This window comes from Schistocerca serialis, chromosome 4 (assembly GCF_023864345.2).
Source record: "Schistocerca serialis cubense isolate TAMUIC-IGC-003099 chromosome 4, iqSchSeri2.2, whole genome shotgun sequence".
Taxonomy (NCBI): domain Eukaryota; kingdom Metazoa; phylum Arthropoda; class Insecta; order Orthoptera; family Acrididae; genus Schistocerca; species Schistocerca serialis.
In genome coordinates this window covers 701,622,553-701,643,623 of record NC_064641.1, presented here as the reverse complement: position 1 = coordinate 701,643,623, position 21,071 = coordinate 701,622,553, and the positions used below count along the sequence as shown (strand labels likewise).

Here is a 21,071-nt window from a genome sequence, read left to right as displayed (position 1 = left end):
TATGTTCCTTGACACCTCAGAATGTGTCCTACCAGCTGATTCCTTCTTTTATTATTAAATTATGCTCTGTGCAGTATTCTACCAGGCAACTTCCTCTTTCACTCCTTTTCTACAGTCTGTGTTCTACTATTTTTCATTTCCTTACTTTTCCTACTACCAAGTTCCAATCACCTATCACAATTAAACTTTCATCTCCCTTAACTATCTGAGTAATTTCCTTTATACCATCATTCATTCTTTTAATGTCTTCATTATCAGGGGAGCTAGTTGGCATAAACTTGAACAACTGTGCTGGGCATTGACTTCATGTCTATCTTGGCTATGATAATGCATTCACTATGCTGTTCATAGTAGCTACCAGCGTTACCCCTATTTGATTTTGTATTTATAACCCTGTACTCACCTGACAAGAAGTCCTGTCCCTCCTGTCATCGAACTTCACTAATTATCACTAGTCGAACTTCACTAGCCAGCCGCAGTGGCCGAGCGGTTCTAGGCACTTCAGTCCGGAACCGCATGACTACTACGGTCACATGTTCAAATCCTGCCTTGGGCATGGATGTGTGTGATGTCCTTAGGTTAGTTAGGTTTAAGTAGTTCTAAGTTCTAGGTGACTGATGACCTCAGATGTTAAGTCCCATAGTGCTCAGAGCCATTTGAACCATTTGAATTATCACTACATCTAACTTCACCCTATCCACTTGATCATAAACTGCAGCAAATTCCAAGTGTGATTTTTGCTATCTGTTTAAAAATGTTCTTGATACAATCATGGCGATTTATGTGCAATGCCATTTTCATGACTACGTGAACGACATGTTGCCTTCTTTTTTGTAAGAAGAATTCACCATGTTGCAGCATTCATTACCTGCAGCACTTGGGAACGGTGTCATGTATGACATATGCTGTTAATGTCAATTACCACAAAAGCCATCAGTGTTATATACCAAGTCTCATTGGTATACTGTAGTTGAATTGATGCAGCCATCTCGGCAACAAATATACCACCATAGTACATTGTGGTAGAAACACAGGGTACCTTATTGTGTGCAATGCCCATATCACACTGCCAGTGTATTGTTTGTCACAGCACCATTTTGCCATATTTCATTCATATGAATCACTGCTGTTGGGCATTACAAATATTTAGTAACACATTATATACTGCACAAGACTACTATTGTAAAATTAGAAAAACCTGGACACACATAGAATCGTACAGACTGTTTTAGAACAAAGTATATGTGGAACAGTATGGAGGATACCAAACGATAGTGATACACTGTATCCTCCTCTCGTTTGTGATGAGAACAATGAAGATGAAGATTTTAGTGGCCTGCTGATTGTCTCTTCATAAAGTTCACTTTGAGGAAGTATATAATTCAGCATCTGAAAAATAATTTCGCACCAATGCTGCAAAAGCTCCATTACTGCCATGTCCACAGCCATTTAGGCTACCATACATACATCTGCAGCCAGTGGGTTCCCATACTCCTGTCATCTGTCAGAACCAGCCAGCAGCCCCCACAGGAGGCAACAGCCTTGCTACCAGCAGAGTGCACTTCAGCAACTGTGGTGTACCATCAAATCATGTGCTTTATGCAGGTATCCATCTGCCTGCCTACTTGGCAATGACTGGTAGGTGAGCATTCACTTATACTCTGGGCCTAACACTGACTCCACTCAGCAGCCCATCCATTGGAACACAAACAACTGCTCTGTGTACACTCTGGGCTTTACTCTAGGTGTGCCCATGTGGCTTATAAATCAGAGCAAGTGCTCTTCCTCTGAGCTTTATGCCTACTACACCCATATGGCTAATCCAACAAAGCATGTGCTACCCCACAGTAGCATCTGATAGTAGTTTTAACTTTGACCTGGCTATCAGCCAAGGCCATGTGTATTCAGTGAACTTACCTGCTAAATGTTATTTCTTCTCATAACTCACTAATGAATTATTGCTGCTTGCTAAGTCTTCTCTCTCCCTGAACCTCACTTGAGAACTGGGCAGTTCTTGCAAAGTATTATTTGTACTTGTAACTGAACCAAGAATTGACAAATGTCATTGTAGCCTAATTATGCTATCTTCAGAAATCTTGTGTGTTTTCTGTGTTGTACTACTCCTAATAAAGAGTACCTGTTCTTGTCCAGTTAGGAGCCCAGTTATTCCATGTGTTCCATGCTGTCGGACACACCAAATACTTCCTTGGTGTCACTTTCCAATGTTACTCTACTATTTCTTGTATCACAAGTAACAGGACCATCTTATTAGCTACTGAACTTAAAGTCTTCATTTTTCTCTTATATTCATCAATAGGTATTTACTCTTATTGACTAAAAATTTGATGCTAAAACAGATATCATCAAGCAGATACAGATTATCCTACAGTATCTTCCATGATGGATTCTTGGCTAAAAAGGTCTCAGCTACCTTGCTGCATCAAACGTGGATAAAATCTCAAGCTTTTGATGACTGCCTACATCATTGTCATCAGGGGCTAAGTCTGACTTTTGTGAAATTGGCAAGAATTCCAGTTAATATTTGCATGGGAAGCAATACTGGAGTATTACTCACCTGTGCATACAATGTAAATGCCACTGGAATGTGGTCAGAGGAAAGGATGAGAATAACATCTGCTCAGATAAATCCAGAGATGTATTTGATTATACAAATCTAGAAAATTTCAGGCACCCATCTGGTGGGGTTGATGATGATGATGATGATGATGCTGTAGTATACAGAGAAGTTGCAACATTAGAAAATTGCAGCGAAATGCAGGAAGATCTGCAGTGGATAGGCACTTGGTGCAGCGAGTGGCAACTGACCCTTAACATAGACAAATGTAATGTATTGCGAATACATAGAAAGAAGGATCCTTTATTGTATTATTATATGGTAGCGGAACAAACACTGGTAGCAGTTACTTCTGTAAAATATCTGAGAGTATGCGTACGGAACAATTTGAAGTGGAATGATCATATAAAATTAATTGTTGGTAAGGCGGGTGCCAGGTTGAGATTCATTGGGAGAGTCCTTAGAAAATGTAGTCCATCAACAAAGGAGGTGGCTTACAAAACACTCGTTCGACCTATACTTGAGTATTGCTCATCAGTGGTTGGGTTGACAGAGGAGATAGAGAAGATCCAAAGAAGAGCAGCATGTCTCGTCACAGGGTTATTTGGTAAGTGTGATAGCGTTATGGAGATGTTTAGCAAACTCAAGTGGCAGACTCTGCAAGAGAGGTGCTCTGCATCGCGGTGTAGCTTGCTGTCCAGGATTCGAGAGGGTGCATTTCTGGATGAGGTATCGAATATATTGCTTCATCCTACTTATACCTCCCGAGGAGATCATGAATGTAAAATTAGAGAGATTCGAGCACACAGGGAGCGTTCTTCCCGCAAACCATACACGACTGGAACAGGAAAGGGAGGTAATGACAGTGGCACGTTAAAGTGCCCTCCGCCACACACCATTGGGTAGCTTGCGGAATATAAATGTAGATGTAGATGATGATTATAATTATAATAATAATAATACTTTATTCAGCACTGAATGATTCATTTATATGTTCAAAAACAGGTTACAATTCTTGACACACAACACAATAATACATTTTTCTGAATATGTCATTGATTAACAAAATTGTCAGATTACAAATAAAATGGTTTACTCAACACTATTTATGTATTTTTTCAAAGTACTTCTTATTCTGTTTGTTAGTGTACAAGGGGCTACTTTTTACAAGTGTATGTCATTGAATGTTTTATTTTGTTGTCAAACCAAGAATGTGGAGCCACTCCCTGTGGTGTCTATTCTATTTGTCTTTTATTGTTCAAAAGATTGTGATACTTTGGATTTTCATCTTACTTATGGAACTAATGCTCCACTGCTTTGCAGATGACCGAAGTCTACTGTTGTTTTAGAAGCATTTATTTCCCTGTTTTCTTTCAAGCTGCCTAAGATTAAAAAATGATTGTCAGTTTTTCATTCTCATGCCGCTGATCAGATTACAACCCCGAGGGGAATGTGGAAGCAAGCGACATCCAGCTGATGGAATGCAAAGCGGAAACACATCGCAATAACAAAGCACGCCATTATGGGGTGTCTTCCCGTTCACCGCCATTTAGTTTGGTGGCGCTCTGCATTTCCGAGCCTCCTCCGAAGAATAGTACCATACCATACTACCTTCCCTCTAGTCCATGATGTAATAAGATTGAAGCACCTGCTGCAATAAGCACTAGATTGTTGATGATTAGCACCCATGACGTGACATCATCTCCCAAGCGCAGTTATGCGTTATCTTCTTGGAAATATAGTTAGCAAGAGACTTCCACCCTAATGAATAATAGTTTTTATTGTACAATGTTGTTGTAGTTCATAGCCCCCCCCCCCTTTTCTTTTTTAGCTCACCCTATTACTTTATGGATTTTGGAAATTTTGTAATAATTAACTCCCACGAGACAAAATTGCCCCTATGCAGACAGAGCACAGTTCCTCCCTCGCCCATGCATTTTGCTGGATTACTACCCTTGCTCTGAGTCGCTTGTCTGTTCATTCCAACCTCAACCATTACTTTGTACCTCCCTCCTCCACGGCCGTGTACCTTACACGGCGCGGTTACTGCCCGCAGAGTGCCCAGCTGATCAGGTTATTCTTTCAGTCTTCGCTTTCATAAATTGATTGCCTGCCTACCTCTTTCATCTATACTTCATTGACACTTCACGATGAGGCTTGCCTTCGTCTGCACCCTTGTCGGCAGCCAGTGCTCCTCTCGCCATTCCCCTTACCTTGCACATGCCTCTCCACTCTTTCCCCTCCCACAAGACATGCGTTACGCCGCAGATAATAACCCCCTCCATCACCCAACTAGAGAGAAGCTCCATTTAAGTTTGTCGACGTCACGTGCCTATCTCTCCTTCCCTGCCGGACAAGCCTTGTGCTCTTCTCCCGTCAGTCAGAAGTTTGTTTACACACAGTGCATGTGCCTCTGTCACACAGAACCACATTCTAGCTCTGAATCTTTTTGTGGTTTGTGAACTGATTATAAACTCGATGGATTCTTTCCCCTTTTTATCTGAAGTTTTATGAATAGGATGAGGATAATGTTAAATGATGTATTCAAGTTAAGCTAGTGACAGCACATCAGATGCTCTGGCTACTCTATGTCACAAATTTTACAGTTGAAACTAGTGAGTAATTTTGACCTAGGTGTAATAGTTCACTGTCTTCTTCGCTTTCTGTGTGTCATATTTATTCCAGTATGCCATGTTTTGAAGGACGATTGCTCTATGAAGTGATTTAAGGTACTTTAATGTGAGAAGGTAGCATTTTGGTAGTAGATAGTGATGGGTTTTGATGTGTAGCCTTTGTTATCCCCTGAATTCATCCATAAGTCCAGTACTTTACAAGAAAACTTTTGTACCTTGTATTTTAACATGAGTTAATGTGGTTAAAGATTTTCATGTGATTTATGGAACATCATCTCTTCAGCATGCTAACTGCATCCTCCATGCTGCTGAAATGTGTTAATATTTTGTAGCCTGTGAAACTTTGCACAACTATTACCTGTAACTAATATGTGGTGGATATATCACTATTTTACGTTTGTTATCACTCTTTTTTAATATACTTCACCCAGTTTTTACCCAAGTCAGATGCTAACAATTGCATTAAGTTGATTTATTATGTTGTTTACCCAAATACTTTGATTATTCTAGAACTGAGTATTCTCTCATGTTGTTGATGCATTTTATTTTTGGTACTATCTAGCAATGAGATTAATATTTGCCAAATAATACAAACAACACCTGTAAATCGTTAAAAGATCGGTGCTGATTCAGTTTGGCCACCATCTACTCCCTATGACAATGAGTTTGTACTGCAACAGTAGATAATAACAGATTTTTTTTTCCTGAACCTAATGGAAACCAAAATAGTTTATTTCTCTTTTGTGAAGCTTTTTGGTATGATTTTAACATTGTATGTTTTAAGATCTGATTATATGGACAGTGATGATTTCAACCATTCTAGGAGATATTGTACTGTAATTTGAATAGTTAAGTTTTTACTATTTTCTTAACTCATGAAATTTGATAAACATGACTATATGTTAGTCCCCTCCTGCTTACACTAAATGAAATACTGTAACAGATCCGTCCCATAATATTAAGGCCCCTACTAGGGTAACCCGTCTTTCTGGGGAGTGACTGACGCCGTTTTGTTAACAATGTTGTCACCACTTCTCTGGAAGGGGGAAGGAATGTATAGGGTGGCAGCCAGTCAAGGAATATTTTAGGGGAATTGATTAAAAAATTTATTTCAAAGGCCCAGTGAAATCTTTACAAGTTTTCTCCCAGAGTATCTTACACTGTACCTACATGACACAAGTTGCCTGTCTTTCAAAACTGAGGCAGTTCTGTCCAGTTAAAGCTGCTGACAAGAGACACCCTGAGACCTCTGCTGAAACTGCTAGTGAATTCACGCCATTGGTTTTAGCCAATAGCTTGCATGGGATACAGGTCACATGTGTGGACGCTGAAGTGTTCTGCAGTGCAGAACACAGTTGCCTCTCTGTCTTGTAATCCAGACCTTGAGCAGAACAAAAGTCTTTTTGGAAGGCAGAGTAACTGGTAACTTCCGACCCTAGGTGTGACGCTAGTACACTGTACATTGAAATATATCCTCTTTCTTGTACCTAATTTCCTGTTTTGTCATTTAACGGCAGCCCTGGATGCCCACTCCCAAATCCTGACTGCTCGACCTCCTGCATACTGTCATCACAATGCAGATGTAACAACCTTCTCCCCCTTCCCTGACCATATACATTACCATTGGTGACTGAAGTGGGATCATATACATTAACATTGGTAACAATAAACAAAATGTATTTCAGGTGATTTTTCCCTACAGTGTTAATAACCTTGTAACATTAATTGAGTTTCCCCATGATATTGTACCATCTTCTTCTTACATTCTATACATGTATAGAGTCTCCCACCACGATTTCTGTCTGTATGTTCAGCCTAATCTCAGGAGCTAATGTAGGGATTTTGATACGGTTTTCACTAATAGATAGAATGATTCATGAGGAAAGTTTCTGCATGTAAATTGTAAATATTTCTTGCAAATTGGCTCGAGCTGCTGTGAAAATGATACTATTGCCACATAGTGGTGATTGGCAGAACCCCAGTGGAATCATCCATACAAGCAAAAGGCCACCCATATCAGAGCCAGCATGCAGTGCCAATGATGCATGGCAGAGGGTGCTTCATACTGATGTTGCAAGGGAGAGGGTGCTGCGTACCTCTTTTCAACGACAGAGTGTGCACTCTACCAATGTTGCATCCTGGAGAATGCTTCATTCTGCATGGCAGAGGGAGCCACGTACCAACGTTGTGTGGCAGAGAGTGCATCTTAACGATTTTGTGTAGAACCTGATGCTTTGTACCAATATTTAATTGTTGTTTGACAGAGGGTGGTCCATATCAGCATTGGGTGTCAAAGATGCTTCGTATGACACTGCATGGCAGAGGATACTATGTACCATGATGTGTGGAGAAGGGTGGCTTCAGATTGATTGTGCATGATAGAAGGTGCTTTGTGCTGTATGAAAGTGATGATATTGAGTTACCTGATGTTGTTCCCTGTATTTTAATCATAACTCTATGCAATGGCCCATAAGCAAAGTTATTGCTTTGCCAGGCAAGTTGTCCAGCCGTACATACTTAGTGTTGCAGTGCATACTGGAGTAGGTTGCTAGTGTCACATAAGTGACTCATAGTAACTGTGATACACTTCTCTTCGTATGTCTATAGGAATTTCATCTGATTAAATGTAAAAGCAAAAGATAAGCTACTCAGTTTATTTGCTAGACAGCCTGTATGTGCCTTTGTTTAAATTTTTGGGCCAAAGACTTCGCAAGGCTTGCTTCCGTCATCTCCTGAACACACTTAAGCCTTTGTATATTTTATTTATTTTACGTCCTCCAACATTGACATTTTAAAATTTATCTTACAACAAACAGAGAAGAAGCTGGTATCAAACCTTACAGGATTATATATTATGAAGACGTAGAAATAAATGGTTGCGTTTGCTGCGATAATTTCTCTTTACTTACTTGTCAACGTGAGTTCATTGACTTTACTAGTTTTTCGAGGTATTACACGGCCGCGGTTGCGGCAGCACAAACTGCTGACTACAAATTGTTACGAACAAAATTGGAATAACTGAAGGACCCACTATACATAACGTACGTGTAAAACAAGGCCAGAGGATGATTTTTTTCATATTTTCCTTTCAGAAACGATTTCTGCCGACCTCAATCATTGCCACAGAATCGTGGACACGTATTTGGCATAGCACTATAAATACTGACTACTGAGCTCAGCTCGAGGCACCAGTGAAAAAGCAAAGGTTTAAAAAATTCAATTATTTGACATAGGTTGCTGAATAAGAACCAGAAAATAAAGAAAAACAAAGAAAGGAAAAAATAATTTTTACTGAATAAGAATAAACGAAAACTCTGGTGAGCATAAGAAATGTCCTGAGGCATAAAAAACTTATTACTCTGCCATTGTAGAGAGCGTAAAGATGAGAAACGATAAGAGGTACTTCAAATATAAGAGGTACTTCAAATATGAAATATGGAGTAAATGACGCAGAAAATATTTTATATGCATAGGTAAATGAATAGATTTTATTAATTAAATATGACTAAATTTTTGGCAGAGGTGATGAATGGACTGTTATGCATTAATAAAGGATGTAACATCAGTTAACGTATTCCCTTATGGTTTTTTCCATATGTTTTCAATACTATTATTATTATTATTATTATTATTATTATTATTACTATTATTTGAGGGTATGCATCACCCGCCTTGCGCGTTCTATCAACGCAGAACAAACTGAATTTACTTCTATAATCTGAGTATTAGATATGTATAGGTAAGCTTGTTTGACTAATTTCCTACTCGTTTCCGTCCGCCATAAACTATAGTAAAAAAATTTTAAATTACTGGTACCGGTAGTTTCAAACAAAAATTATCTTGTGTACAAAACATTACAATAATGGGAAAGCTGCCTAACATGTTGTGGAGAAATTTAAATGCTCTGTACCATTAGTTTAAAAAATTGTATGTTCTATACAAAACATTACAATAATTGAAAAGGAGCAAACAGATAGTGGAGAAGTGTAAATATTCTGCGCACCTATAATGTAACGTTCTTGGACCTAGATGAAAAATACGATGATTGAAGTGCAGTTAACATCATCAAGGATAAAAAGAAATAAGCGTTTCGTCATCGTTTTTCTTACGACGCAACGTGCATTATAATTCTGAAAGAACTACCAAGTTTTTGGGACATGTTTAACAACATCGTAATGTATTCACCTCTACTAACGTTTATAAATGTTGCCCCCCCGCCCCCCTTCTTTCCTGTATTTAGACACTTAGCGCCAAAATTGCAGAAGCGTATTCCCGTAAATAATACACTGTATCGAAAGTTGCGCAATGGCAGCATAAGTATCTCTGAATTTCACAATCGATATCATAGAACACTGCTCAATGTTGTCAGCTGTTGCCGTTTCGAATATCGCTGTGGCGCTGTCAAATGAGTATCAAGTTAGTTGTGGAAATTTCGGCGTGACAGATTTAAATTTTCGCTTCCGTTACTGCAAATGCGAGCCTTTTCGTCACAGAAAAGGAAGAACCATGGAACAGGTAAGGAGTAATTGCACATTTTATTCTTACGTGCAGCGCAGCCGCGCAACAAGGTGTTGGGAACAATGAAGGCCGTAACAGTAGCAAAATGAAATTTATATAGGCAGCCGATAGATACCTGAAATTTTTCATATTGTATAAAAGATAACGAGCAAATGAGCGAAACGGTCTCAGGGTGCCGTTATCTTGGGTTGTTCTTACGTAGTTTAATTTTATATAGAAGCGGCGTAAAGAGTGAGTGAAAGTGTTGAAGATATTGTTTTTCTGCTGCTGACTTCATTGTGTAATGAGCCTAGAAGAGGAATTTAATAGCTTGTAGTAAAATGTGTTGATCGTTGCATGGAAGGAAGAAGAATGCAACAACGATACTTCTTGTTAAATGCCCGTACATTAAGCGCATTGAACAGTGTTTCCCGATTATTGTGCTTTTGTAATATTTGTTGTTTTAGAAACGGAAAGGCCTGTCACATCCAGTACTATTTACGTACCGTCTCGAGGAAACAAAACAAATAATTATACTTGTGTAGAGTGCATTCTATGCAACTCTCACTTTTTCAGTTTCTCTCACATACTCTTCGTTATTAAGCGAGGGCAAAAAACATAGAGTAATTTTTCTAAATTTTGTGCATGAAAGAAAGCATGTTTAGTGGTTTATAAAATATGGCCGTAGAAATTGTTTTGAATCTTTTATTTTTTCAATAATCATCTAAAACTGACTAAAACCTTTTCTTTTTTCCTTTAGCTAACTGATATTGGGCTTCAGCATTCCAATACTACAAGTCTATTGAAGCTCATGCTACTTATTTCTCAGTCAGTGCTACCTTCAACAGACTTTGGTGTAGTTTTAGTTATGCTCATGTTTATGAATCCTAATTGTAATCTCTCACTACGAGTCAGTCAGTAAAATACATGACAACATGACCATTGACATAATTGCATTTTATGTTAATCTTATTACTTTTGATTTTGTATTTGTATTGCCATTCTAGATATTTGATTATGGTGCATCTCAATTTTCATGGGCTTTAGTTGCTACAGTAAGTGATCTGGAAGTATCCAGTTCCACCTGTCCGTTTTGACCCGTGATGTAATAGTGCAGTGGTGTGTGATAGTTGTAGGTGTTTTTTCCTTGCTATTGAGCGCCTCGTTTGAGGTATGCAGGTCAAGGGAAATGTCCAACTCTGTTCTTTGGAATTGCAGGTGTTTTTTTTTTTTTGTGTCATGGGCCTGGTCTGAGCTGTACAGGTTGCATGAAGTGCACCATTTGTTTTGTGGCTGTAGCATTATGTAGTAAGTTGAGTTTAGCTTGTCCCTGACCTAAATCCCATACTTCCCACAGGTGTCCCATTAGTTTCATTGTATTGTTGGAGTGAGACATTCTTCTGTCATTTTTATTTTTGTTAGAGTTTGTTGACATGTATATGTAGTGACGATATCGTCACCATTTTGTATGGTACTGGTGACATCATGGATCAAAGCAGACAGGTGGAATCAGGTGTTTCCCTAATGCCTTTTTTTTTTTTTCAATACTCTGTCAGTATTAAGAAAAGTTCCTGCTCTTTTGTATGGGCTAAGGAGTTTTTGTTTGACCTTCAGATATGGTATTATCACTCGCCAGGAAGAGTTAACCTTCACATGTGACACATCAATTCTAATAGTGTTTGTTTACAGTTTCTTCACATTTCCTCATAGCCACTGTGGTTTTGCTGCTTTGCAGTTTCTGATAATTTTGTTTGTGAGTTTTCCATTTATCAAGTACATTCTTTTATTTCCATAGTACATTCTTTTGCTTCCCTTTTTCGTTGATAAGATTAGAGCATTTTTTTCGGATATGAAAGTCATTTTGTTCCATATTCCTTTTCTACAGTGACATGAATGACTACCCCAATTGCTTAGTTTAGTGTATTGCTTGCAATCTCAAAGAATTTGATTAATTGTGACATTTTTTTAAAGTTATGAGTGTGCAGCTTTCTGGTGCTGTAGCAAATCGTGTACAATCCTGAAGACAATAAAGTGATTGAGGCTTTGTGGGGTACCTTTTATTATTCATCTATGTATTTTGATGCAGGAGTATAAATTCCAACTGACTTTGTTGTTTATCTTTGACAGAACATAGTTAGCTTTAATGCTCTGAATAAAGCTACATAAGTGCTTTGTTTTAAGTAAAAACAGCCTCTCATTCATTTAAGAGAATGAACAGTGGTTTTTTTTTCCTTCTTCAAATATACAGACAATATATAAATTAATATAGAAGTAATTTCCATAATTATCAGACTATCACTAGTCTTAATTTGGTTTCAGTGTAGTACATAAAATAAGTCTGCATTGACTGTTTAAGCCTTTTGATGGTGTCTTAGCTTATTGTAGATCCCTAAAAGCTCTCCTACATGATGAAATTTATGAAAAGTACGAGTGAGGGAATGAAGATATAAATTAATTCGTTCATTTATTTAAGTCATCGGCCAATCTGAAGAACTTAAACAAAAATGCTGAGTGCTACTGGCAAATGTCTGCAATCATTGCACTGAATATTTACTCTGACTAGTCCTTTATGGATTATATAAAGTTGACTTAGTTTGTTTATTTGTTTGTCCTTTGAGAACTCAGCACAACAGTCTAGGACATGTTAATACGTTAAAAGTATAATTTATACATTGTAAATTTTATACATAACTTAAATTGAATTAAATGAGAATGAAACAGGAAGTTGGTAATAAATGAAGTTCATGCACCATTTTCCTGGAACACAGATTATTAAACTATTTATTCCATGATAATTACAAGAGAACCTAAAGACAGAGGAAAAATAAATTTTAAAAAACAACCATGAGGTGTCTACACAGAAAGTATGGTTTTTCTCAGCACCCCCACAAGTTTCCAGATTGCTAATTTGAGAATTCTGAAAGTCCCACTTCTTGGCTGCACGACTGATGGTTAAACTTTGGCAGTACCATAGCAAAAAAAAAAAAAAAAAAAAAAAAAAATGCAGATTGCTTGTTCGTACTGTTTGATTTGATACTGCACTTCCTAACAGCAATTAGTTCTTGAATGGAATTGTGGTTCTCAGCTCAATGGTTTTTTGTTCAAATGTGATGCGCTCCATTTTAACTGACTGCAACAGCACCTCTTATTATCATAGAACACACACATTGGTGTTGTACTGTGTTATTCATACACAGTTCTTGGAGCAATCCCTGAAAGTATATCACTTGACGAGCTATTGTTGGCAGGGTCATGTATCCATCTGCTGTAGTTGATAGACCTACTGTTTTGAATTCCATGAGTTTGCTACCCTTATTAACTTAAAAATGTAGTGAATTATTGATTACTGTTGATCAAGATCTATTGCAGGTGCCTTCAGTTGTTCCTGTTTTTCAGGAATATAGTTCTGTATTAACTATGCCTTTCATGTGTCTCATTATTAGTGTGATTATATACCACTCGAAGGCTTGGTGGTGAGGAATGCTTCCTCACATATAAGTTTTTTTTTTTTCGTAGCCTGAAACAAGGTTCGAGTGGATGTGCAACCAAATTGCAATCTTCCATCCAAAATTTGTTAGCTGCATATTTACTTTCATTGGTGCTAGTCATGCCTTATTTTCTATTTCTCTTTACTCTTGTGCCAAGACACCAAGTCAGCCGAGATCTCTCATCTTAAACCGATTCATTACTACCTTCTTCCATTTATTTATCTATTAAAGATGATGATCAATCCACCAGTATAAATGGTGAGAAGCATATATTTTGTCTCTAAATTCTGTAATAAATGCATTGATACCAAATGCATGAAGCTTGCCTCAGACCATAAATCGCCTTCTTTTCTTTTGCAAACTTTTGTCTCTCTTTTTTTCTTCTTCACATGTGTTCAAAGTGATGAAGGTAAACTACTTCGTCGACATCACCATGTCAGAACATGAAAAAAATGTCCACATGTTCACTGTCACAATCATAATCAGTTGGTAAAGGTAACATGGTACAAAATGAATAATTACGGATGATGGCTAATAAATTTTGATCAGAGTACACTCCTAGTGTCTGGGAACAACCTTGTGCAACAAAGCAAGGCCACTTCCTTATGTTGAACTGTCTACCTTATTACAGAAACTCCCACCCCCATTTCTCCTCTTCAGGGACTTCAATGCACATCATCCCCTGTGGGGGAGTGCCACTTCAACAGGTAAGGGTCTCCTAATTACCATCTTATTACAGATTTTCATTTGTCTCCTCAATGACAGTTCCCCTGATCTCATGATCTGCTCCCCTGCTCTTGCAGCTTGCGTACATTGGTCACTCCATGATGATCTTTGTGACAGAAACCACTTTCCAGTGATTCCATCATTCCCATGCCACCACCAGGCAGACAGGTCCCCACATTGGGCATTCCGCAAGGCCAAGTAGCATTTGTAGACTTAGAGATAGCTTTTGGCAATGTTGACTGGAATACTCTTTCAAATTCTGAAGGGGTAAAATAAGGGAGCGAAAGGCTATTTAAAATTTGTATGGAAGCCAGATGGCAGTTAGGAGTTAAGGGGCATGAAAGGGAAGCTGTGGTTGGGAAGCAGGTGAGACAGAGTTGTAGCCTATCCCTGATATTATTCAATCTATATATTGAGCAAGCAGTGGAGGGAACAAAGAAAGAAATTGGAGTCAGAATTAAAATCAATGGAGAAGAAATGAAAACTTTGGGGTTTGCCAATGACATTGTAATTCTGTCAGAGACAGCAAAGGACCTAGAAGAGCAGTTGAATGGAATGGACAGTGTCTTGAAAGGAGGGTGTAAGGTGAACATCAACAAAAACAAAACGAGCATAGTGAAATGTAGTCAAATTAAATCAGGTGATGCTTAGGGAACTAGATTAGGAAATGAGACACTCGAAGTAATAAATGAGTTTTGCTATTTGGGAAGCTAAATGATTGATAATGGTCAAGTAGAGAGGATATAAAATGTAGACTGACAATGGCAAGGAAAGCGTTTTTGAAGAAGAGAAATTTGTTAACATCGAGTATAGATTTAAGTGTCAGTAAGTCTTTTCTGAAAGTATTCGTATGGAGTGTAGCCATGTATGGAAGTGTAACAAGGACGATAAATAGTTCAGACAAGAAGAGAACAGAAGCTTTCGAAATGTGGTGCTACAGAAGAAAGCTGAAGATTAGATGGGTAGATCACGTAACTAATGAAGAGGTACAAAACAGAATTGGGGAGAAGAGAAATTTTGTGGCACAACTTGACTGTTGTTGTGGTCTTCAGTCCAGAGACTGGTTTGCTGCAGCTCTCCATGCTACTCTATCCTATGCAAGCTTCTTCGTCTCCTAGTACCTACTGCAACCTACATCCTTCTGAATCTGCTTATTGTATTCATCTCTTGGTCTCCCTGAGGTGCTGAGGCATGTTAACGCAAATAAAGACATTATTGTTCTTACTCCAGATAATGATAGTGCCACCGTCGTATTGAAGAGTGATGACTATCATGGATAGGTCAATGATATTTTGGTTTCCTCCAATTACAAAAAACTTCAGAAGGATCCGACTATGAAGATTTTAGAAATAACCAACCAACTGATGAGAGTCTTCATTCTCCTCCGACAATAAGAAAAGCTGCTTTCTAAAACAGTAGAGTACCCTTCTAGACTCTATGGATTACCCAAAGTGCATAAACCTGAAGTTAGGTAGACATCTTGCCTTATTCCTGCAACCTTATGTTGGTAGGACTGAGTCATATTAAAAATTCAGCTCATTTCGTTGAAAAGTTAAAGGAATGAGTGTGGACCCAGATGATATCCTCGTTAGTTTTGATATTGTGTCGCTATTTACCATGATTCTGGTAAACGAAGCTATCTCTTGCGTAGCGGATATTTTTCCTACAATATTGTGGCATTATTCAGACACTGCCTCACCGTAACCTACTTTCAATAGAATAGTGACTTTTACGAACAGATTGACGGGGTGGCTATGGGTAGTTCTCTTAGTCCTGCTCTGGCTAACTTATTTATCGAGACTTTTGAACAATGGGCATTGCAGACTGCCAGTAAGAGACCAGCCAGATGGTATTGCTACGTCAATGACACTTTCGTAGTATGGACACATGGAGCAGAGGAGTTGGGTACCTTTCTGATACATCTAAACAGCATTAATCCAAAAATGTAATTTACTGTGGAGACAGAGAGAAATGGGCAATTAAATTTTCTGGATGTGTCTGTGATTAAATGACGGGATGGGAAGTTGGGCCATAAGATATATAGAAAGGCCATACATTCAGATCGTTATCTGCATAAAGATTCAAACCACCACCATACACAAAAAAGCGGTGTAATAAAAACCTTGGTAGACAGGGCGTACAAAATTTGTGTACCTTTTATTTAAAAGATGAGATTGAACATCTATGGTCAATTTTCATAAAGAATGGCAATTCTAGCAAGGAGATTGACTGGGCACTTCGCTCTAGGCAGAGAATCAGGAGCAACAATGAACAACAGCCACCCTATGGTAAGGTTTTTCATCTGTCCATTAATAAGGACACAGATCACATTTCCCTCCAGGAAAATAAGAGTATTTAAGATCGGCAAAAGATGCATGACATTCTTTGGCTACACTAGGGGTATATAAAATTCCTTGTAGATGCGGACGTGTTTATATCGGTACCACAAAGAGGAGTGTTCAACCCGTCTTGTTGAACATAAGAGGAATTGCTGCCTGGGTCACAGGGATAAATCGGCTGTAGCAGAACATGTTTACCAGGAAGGTAATCATGAAATAAAATTCAACGAGACGAGCATTATATTTTAAACCTCGCATTATTATGCGCGCATGTATAGAGACGCTATTGAAATTGATAAACACCATAATAATTTTAACAGGAGAGAATAAGGTGTTAAACTGCATTAAATTTGGATGTCGGCATTTTATCAGAAGCATGATGATCGATTACTTTCAATCGAGAATGTTGGTATTACCACAAACAGTCTCATAGCTGACGCCACGTGATGCACAGTGGCACCCTCCTCACTGGCTTAAAAGTCAGCGCTTTGTTGAGTTCTGCTTGCAGTTCGCCGCTTTACCTCAGAGGATGTCTCCCGTAGTGGAGACAAAACTACAGGGGGGAGTTATATACACTGACCACAGCCCTTCAGCCCGGAAGTTTTAACTAGAGATATTAAGTTACTGCTCTGAAGTAAATTGTTCTGTGCCGATTTGTACCAGCAGTCTCAACAGATGGAGTACATGCTTTGACAGTACTTGTCAGTAATTATACCTCATTTTCATCAAATTCACTTTGCGATAAAACATTGTATTTTCACAAAAAGTAACTTTAGAACCTGCACCAGTTTGTAGCATTACTACTACCCTTTCAAGTACATAGAACACTGAAGACAGTGCAAAACCTTACTACTAGTTGTGGTGGTGGTGGTGGTGGTGGTGGTGGTGGTGGTGGTGGTGGTGGTGGCGGTGGCAGTATAGCGTAAGTGAAAAATTGTATTGCAACTAAATATTACACACTTATGTGTATAAATAGCTTGATCACATTTTTACCCTCCACACTGCCCTCCAGTACTAAATTAGTGATCCTTTGATGCCTCAGAACATGTGCTACCAACCGATCCCTTCTTCTAGTCAAGTTGTGCCTCAAATTTCTCTTCTCCCCAATTCTATTCAATACCACCTCATTAGTTATCTAATCTACTGACCTAATCTTCAACCCCCCCCTCTCCCCCCCCCCTACCGGTTCGGGGGTTAGAACAGGCCTGCGGTATTCCTGCCTGTCGTAAGAGGCGACTAAAAAGTGTGTCAAACGTTTCGGCCCATATGTTATGGTCCCCTCTCGGGTTTGACCTCCATATTTCCAAATTCTTCCGAAGAGCGAGCCAGTTGGGGAAGGGCGCCTTATATGGTGCATTGTGTCTATAGTGCATTGAGACCATGAGCCAGCTTTCTCGTCGTTGCATTGCAGTCCCGCTCATTCTCCATCTCTTGGGCAAGAATGCATTCCTGGGTGCAATTTCTACCACGCACTGTGCTGTGTTGCTTTCTCCGGAGATGACGCCCATGGACTTCCTTGCACCTAATATCCAGCACGGTAGCCAGTTCATTGTGGTGGGGCTGCCATGTACCCTGTTGGTTGTAGCCCCCTGACAACACTTGCGCCGTTAACTCCCCACGTAGGCCAAGGAGTAGATGCCTATCTTCCTGGGGCATCGGGACTCCCGGTAATCGCCATCCTTCCAGATGGCCCTTGCTGTGGCTGGGTAGTGCCGGTGGGGAGGGCCCTTGGTCGGAGTGGGTGGCATCAGGGCAGATGACCCGCAATGAAGCGTGGTGCATCATCTCTTGCTCTGTGGCCAGCTGCCAGCAGCATCTAAGCGTTCCAGGGCTCACTTTAATGCGAACACGTATGACCCCGAATCGTTTCCTTCCCTGGCCACACCATGGGAGGAGCGCAAGTCTAAGGATGGCAGTGTAGCTTATTTACCCCACTATCTAGTATGTACGAGAGCTGATGGGGAATCCTTTGCTTCCATGAAGCCTCAGTTCTTTGTAGAGCATTTAGAGGACAAGTTTGGCAAGGTGGAGGGCTTGTCCAAAACGCACCCTGGTTCAGTTCTGATAAAAACGGCTTCCTCTGCCCAGTCACGAAGGTTACTCGCTTGTGACAAGTTGGGGGATGTTTCAATTACCATCACGCTCCATAAGAGTTTAAATATGGTCCAGGGTATTATATTCCATAGGGACCTTGTTTTGCAGTCTGATGAGCTGTGCGCCAGTTTAGAGCGGCGAGACATATATTTTGTCCGGTGTGTTCATCGGGGTCCGAGGGATAATCAGGTTGCCACCGGTGCCTTCATCTTGGCCTTCGAGGGTGATACATTACCTGAGAAGGTCATAGTGATGATGCACCAATGTGACATCAAGCCCTATATCCCTCCCCCGATGCGGTGCTTTAAGTGCTGGAAGTTCGACCATATGTCTTCCCACTGTACTTCCAGCCTCACATGTTGAGATTGCAGACACCCATCACATCCCAATAGCCCATATGCCCCACCTCCCAGCTGTGTCGACTGGGAAGAGCATCATTCACCTTGCTCACCAGACTGCAGGATCCTCCAGAAAGAGTGGAAAAGCATGGAATATAAGACCCTGGACCAACTGACTTACTCTGAGGCTAAGCAGAAATTTGAACGCCTCCATCCTGTTCACATGACTTCACTTACGCCACAACTACCACTGTTCTAGTCCCATCAGCTCCGCCTCCAACAATCGCCTCTCTGAGCCGGAATTCTACACCTGCCCCCTTGATTGGGGGCACTAGCCTCCCTGTTGCTCCCGCACCACCCACCTCAGGAGCAGCTCCCACCCTCCCCCTCCCCCCCCTCTCCCCACGACCACCACCACCACCACCACCACCATTGGGGACACCAGTCCCCATTTCTAAGCCGGATAAGTATGTCTTCTTAGGCTTCTCTCGCTAAGAAGGGATCCCTTAAGTCACTCCCTTCCCAGGTTCCTACCCCAGCAGCGTGACAGACACCTGTCAGTGGCTCAAGACACCACAGGTCACTGGTCGTAGGGCTTCGCGGTCCTCTTCAGTCCCGGAGTCTGAATCAAAGAAGCCCTCCTAGCTAGGGCACCCAAAGGAACGGTGCGAGAAATTGCAATTGAAGACCTGTAGACCAAGGAAATTGTGGTGGCACCCATTCCATCATTACCTACAATCTCTGTGTCTGAGGATGAGGTGGAGATTCTGGCATCTGCTGAGGACCTAGATCTCGATGGTCCCTCAGACACAATGGATGCCACTCCCATAGGTACTCAGTCGGTGGCAGCAGGTGACCCAGCGGCGTAATTTGCTCCTCGGTCCCTTCACGCCTTTCTCGGCCATGGGGCCATGGACAATGTCATCCTGCAGTGGAACTGCAGCGGTTTTTTCCACCATCTTGCTGAGCTCCGACAACTTCTCAGCTTTCACCCTTTCCTCTGCATTGCTTTTCAGGAAACTTGGTTTCCAGCGATGCGAACCCCTGCCTTCCGTGGCTATCAGGGTTATTATAAGAACCGGGCAGCTTATGAGAGGGTATCTGGCGGCGTCTGCATCTACATCCTCCACTCTCTTTACAGCGAGTGTGTCCCTCTACAAACACCTTTAGAGGCTGTCGCTGTTCGGGTGTGGATGCCTCGGGCTGTTACTGTGTGCAGTCTCTATCTTCCACTAGGTGGTGGTGTCCCGCAGCATGTCCAGGCTGCGCTGATAGCCCCATTGCCACCATTGCTGGGTGATTTCAATGCCCATAACCCTCTGTGGGGTGGATCAGTGTCAACAGGCCGAGGCAGCGTCATTGAGCAAGTGTTGGCACAGCTCGATCTTTCTCTTTTAAATAATTGTGCCTTCACACAGTTCAGTGTGGTGCATGGCACGTACTTGGCCATCGACCTTTCAGTCTGCAGTCCTAGCCTATTTACCATCTGTCCAATGCAGTGTGCATGATGACTTGTGCGATAGTGACCACTTTCTGATCTTTCTGTCACTGCCACAGCGTCACTCTTCTGGGCGCCCCTGTAGATGGGCTATGAATAAGGCTGACTGGGACTTGTTCACCTCCATTGCCACTATTGAGCCTCTTTCCAATGATGCCATTGATACAGTGGTTCACTCGGTCACCACTAGCATCATTACTGCCACAGAATCTGCCATTCACTGTTCATCTGGGTCCCCTCGGCAGTGGACTGTGCCTTGGTGGATGCCCGAGGTCGCTGAGGTGATTAAAGATCGGAGGTGGGCCCTTGAATGTCACAAGCGGCATCGCCTTTAAACGGCTCCGTGCGTGAGCCCGCCGCCTCATTCGCTGACACAAGCAGGAGTGCTGGGAAAGGTATGTCTTCACCATTGGTCGCGAAGATTAGGCAACTCTATGGCTATTGGACCCCCGTACCTGTGCTTCCGCTGAATTGAGCCGTCTGTACTGACTCCGACACAATTGAAAACCACTTAGCAGAGCATTTTGCTCAGAGTTCCGCTTCTGCGAATTACCTGGTGGCCTTCCGCGCCCTAAAAGAGTGGTTGGAATGTCAGAGCCTTTCATTTCACATGCGCCAACCTGAATTATACAATGCTCCGTTCAGTGAGTGGGAACTCCAAACTGCCCTAGCTGCTTGCCCTGATACGGCTCCCAGGCCAGATCACATCCACTGTCAGATGCTCAAACATCTCTCGGTGGACTGCCAGCGATGCCTCTTAGACCTTTTCAATCTTATCTGCGTTGAGGGTGAGTTCCCGACAGAATGGCAGGAAATCACCGTAATCCCCATGTTGAAACCTTACAAAAAAACCCTCTAGAAGTGGACAGCTACTGCCCAATTA

The 21,071-nt window shown here is 41.0% G+C and overlaps 1 protein-coding gene across 1 annotated transcript in view; it reads left to right on the top strand.

Annotated features, from left to right (window-relative positions):
- The first annotated feature begins 9,548 nt into the window (after window positions 1-9,548).
- The window catches only part of LOC126473207 (uncharacterized), a 66,693-nt gene continuing 55,170 nt past the window's right edge, over window positions 9,549-21,071 (top strand). Inside the window, exon 1 of the mRNA XM_050100111.1 lies at window positions 9,549-9,723. Coding sequence (XP_049956068.1) covers window positions 9,568-9,723 — 156 coding nt within the window. The 5' untranslated portion in view covers window positions 9,549-9,567. The remainder of the gene's footprint in view (window positions 9,724-21,071) is intronic.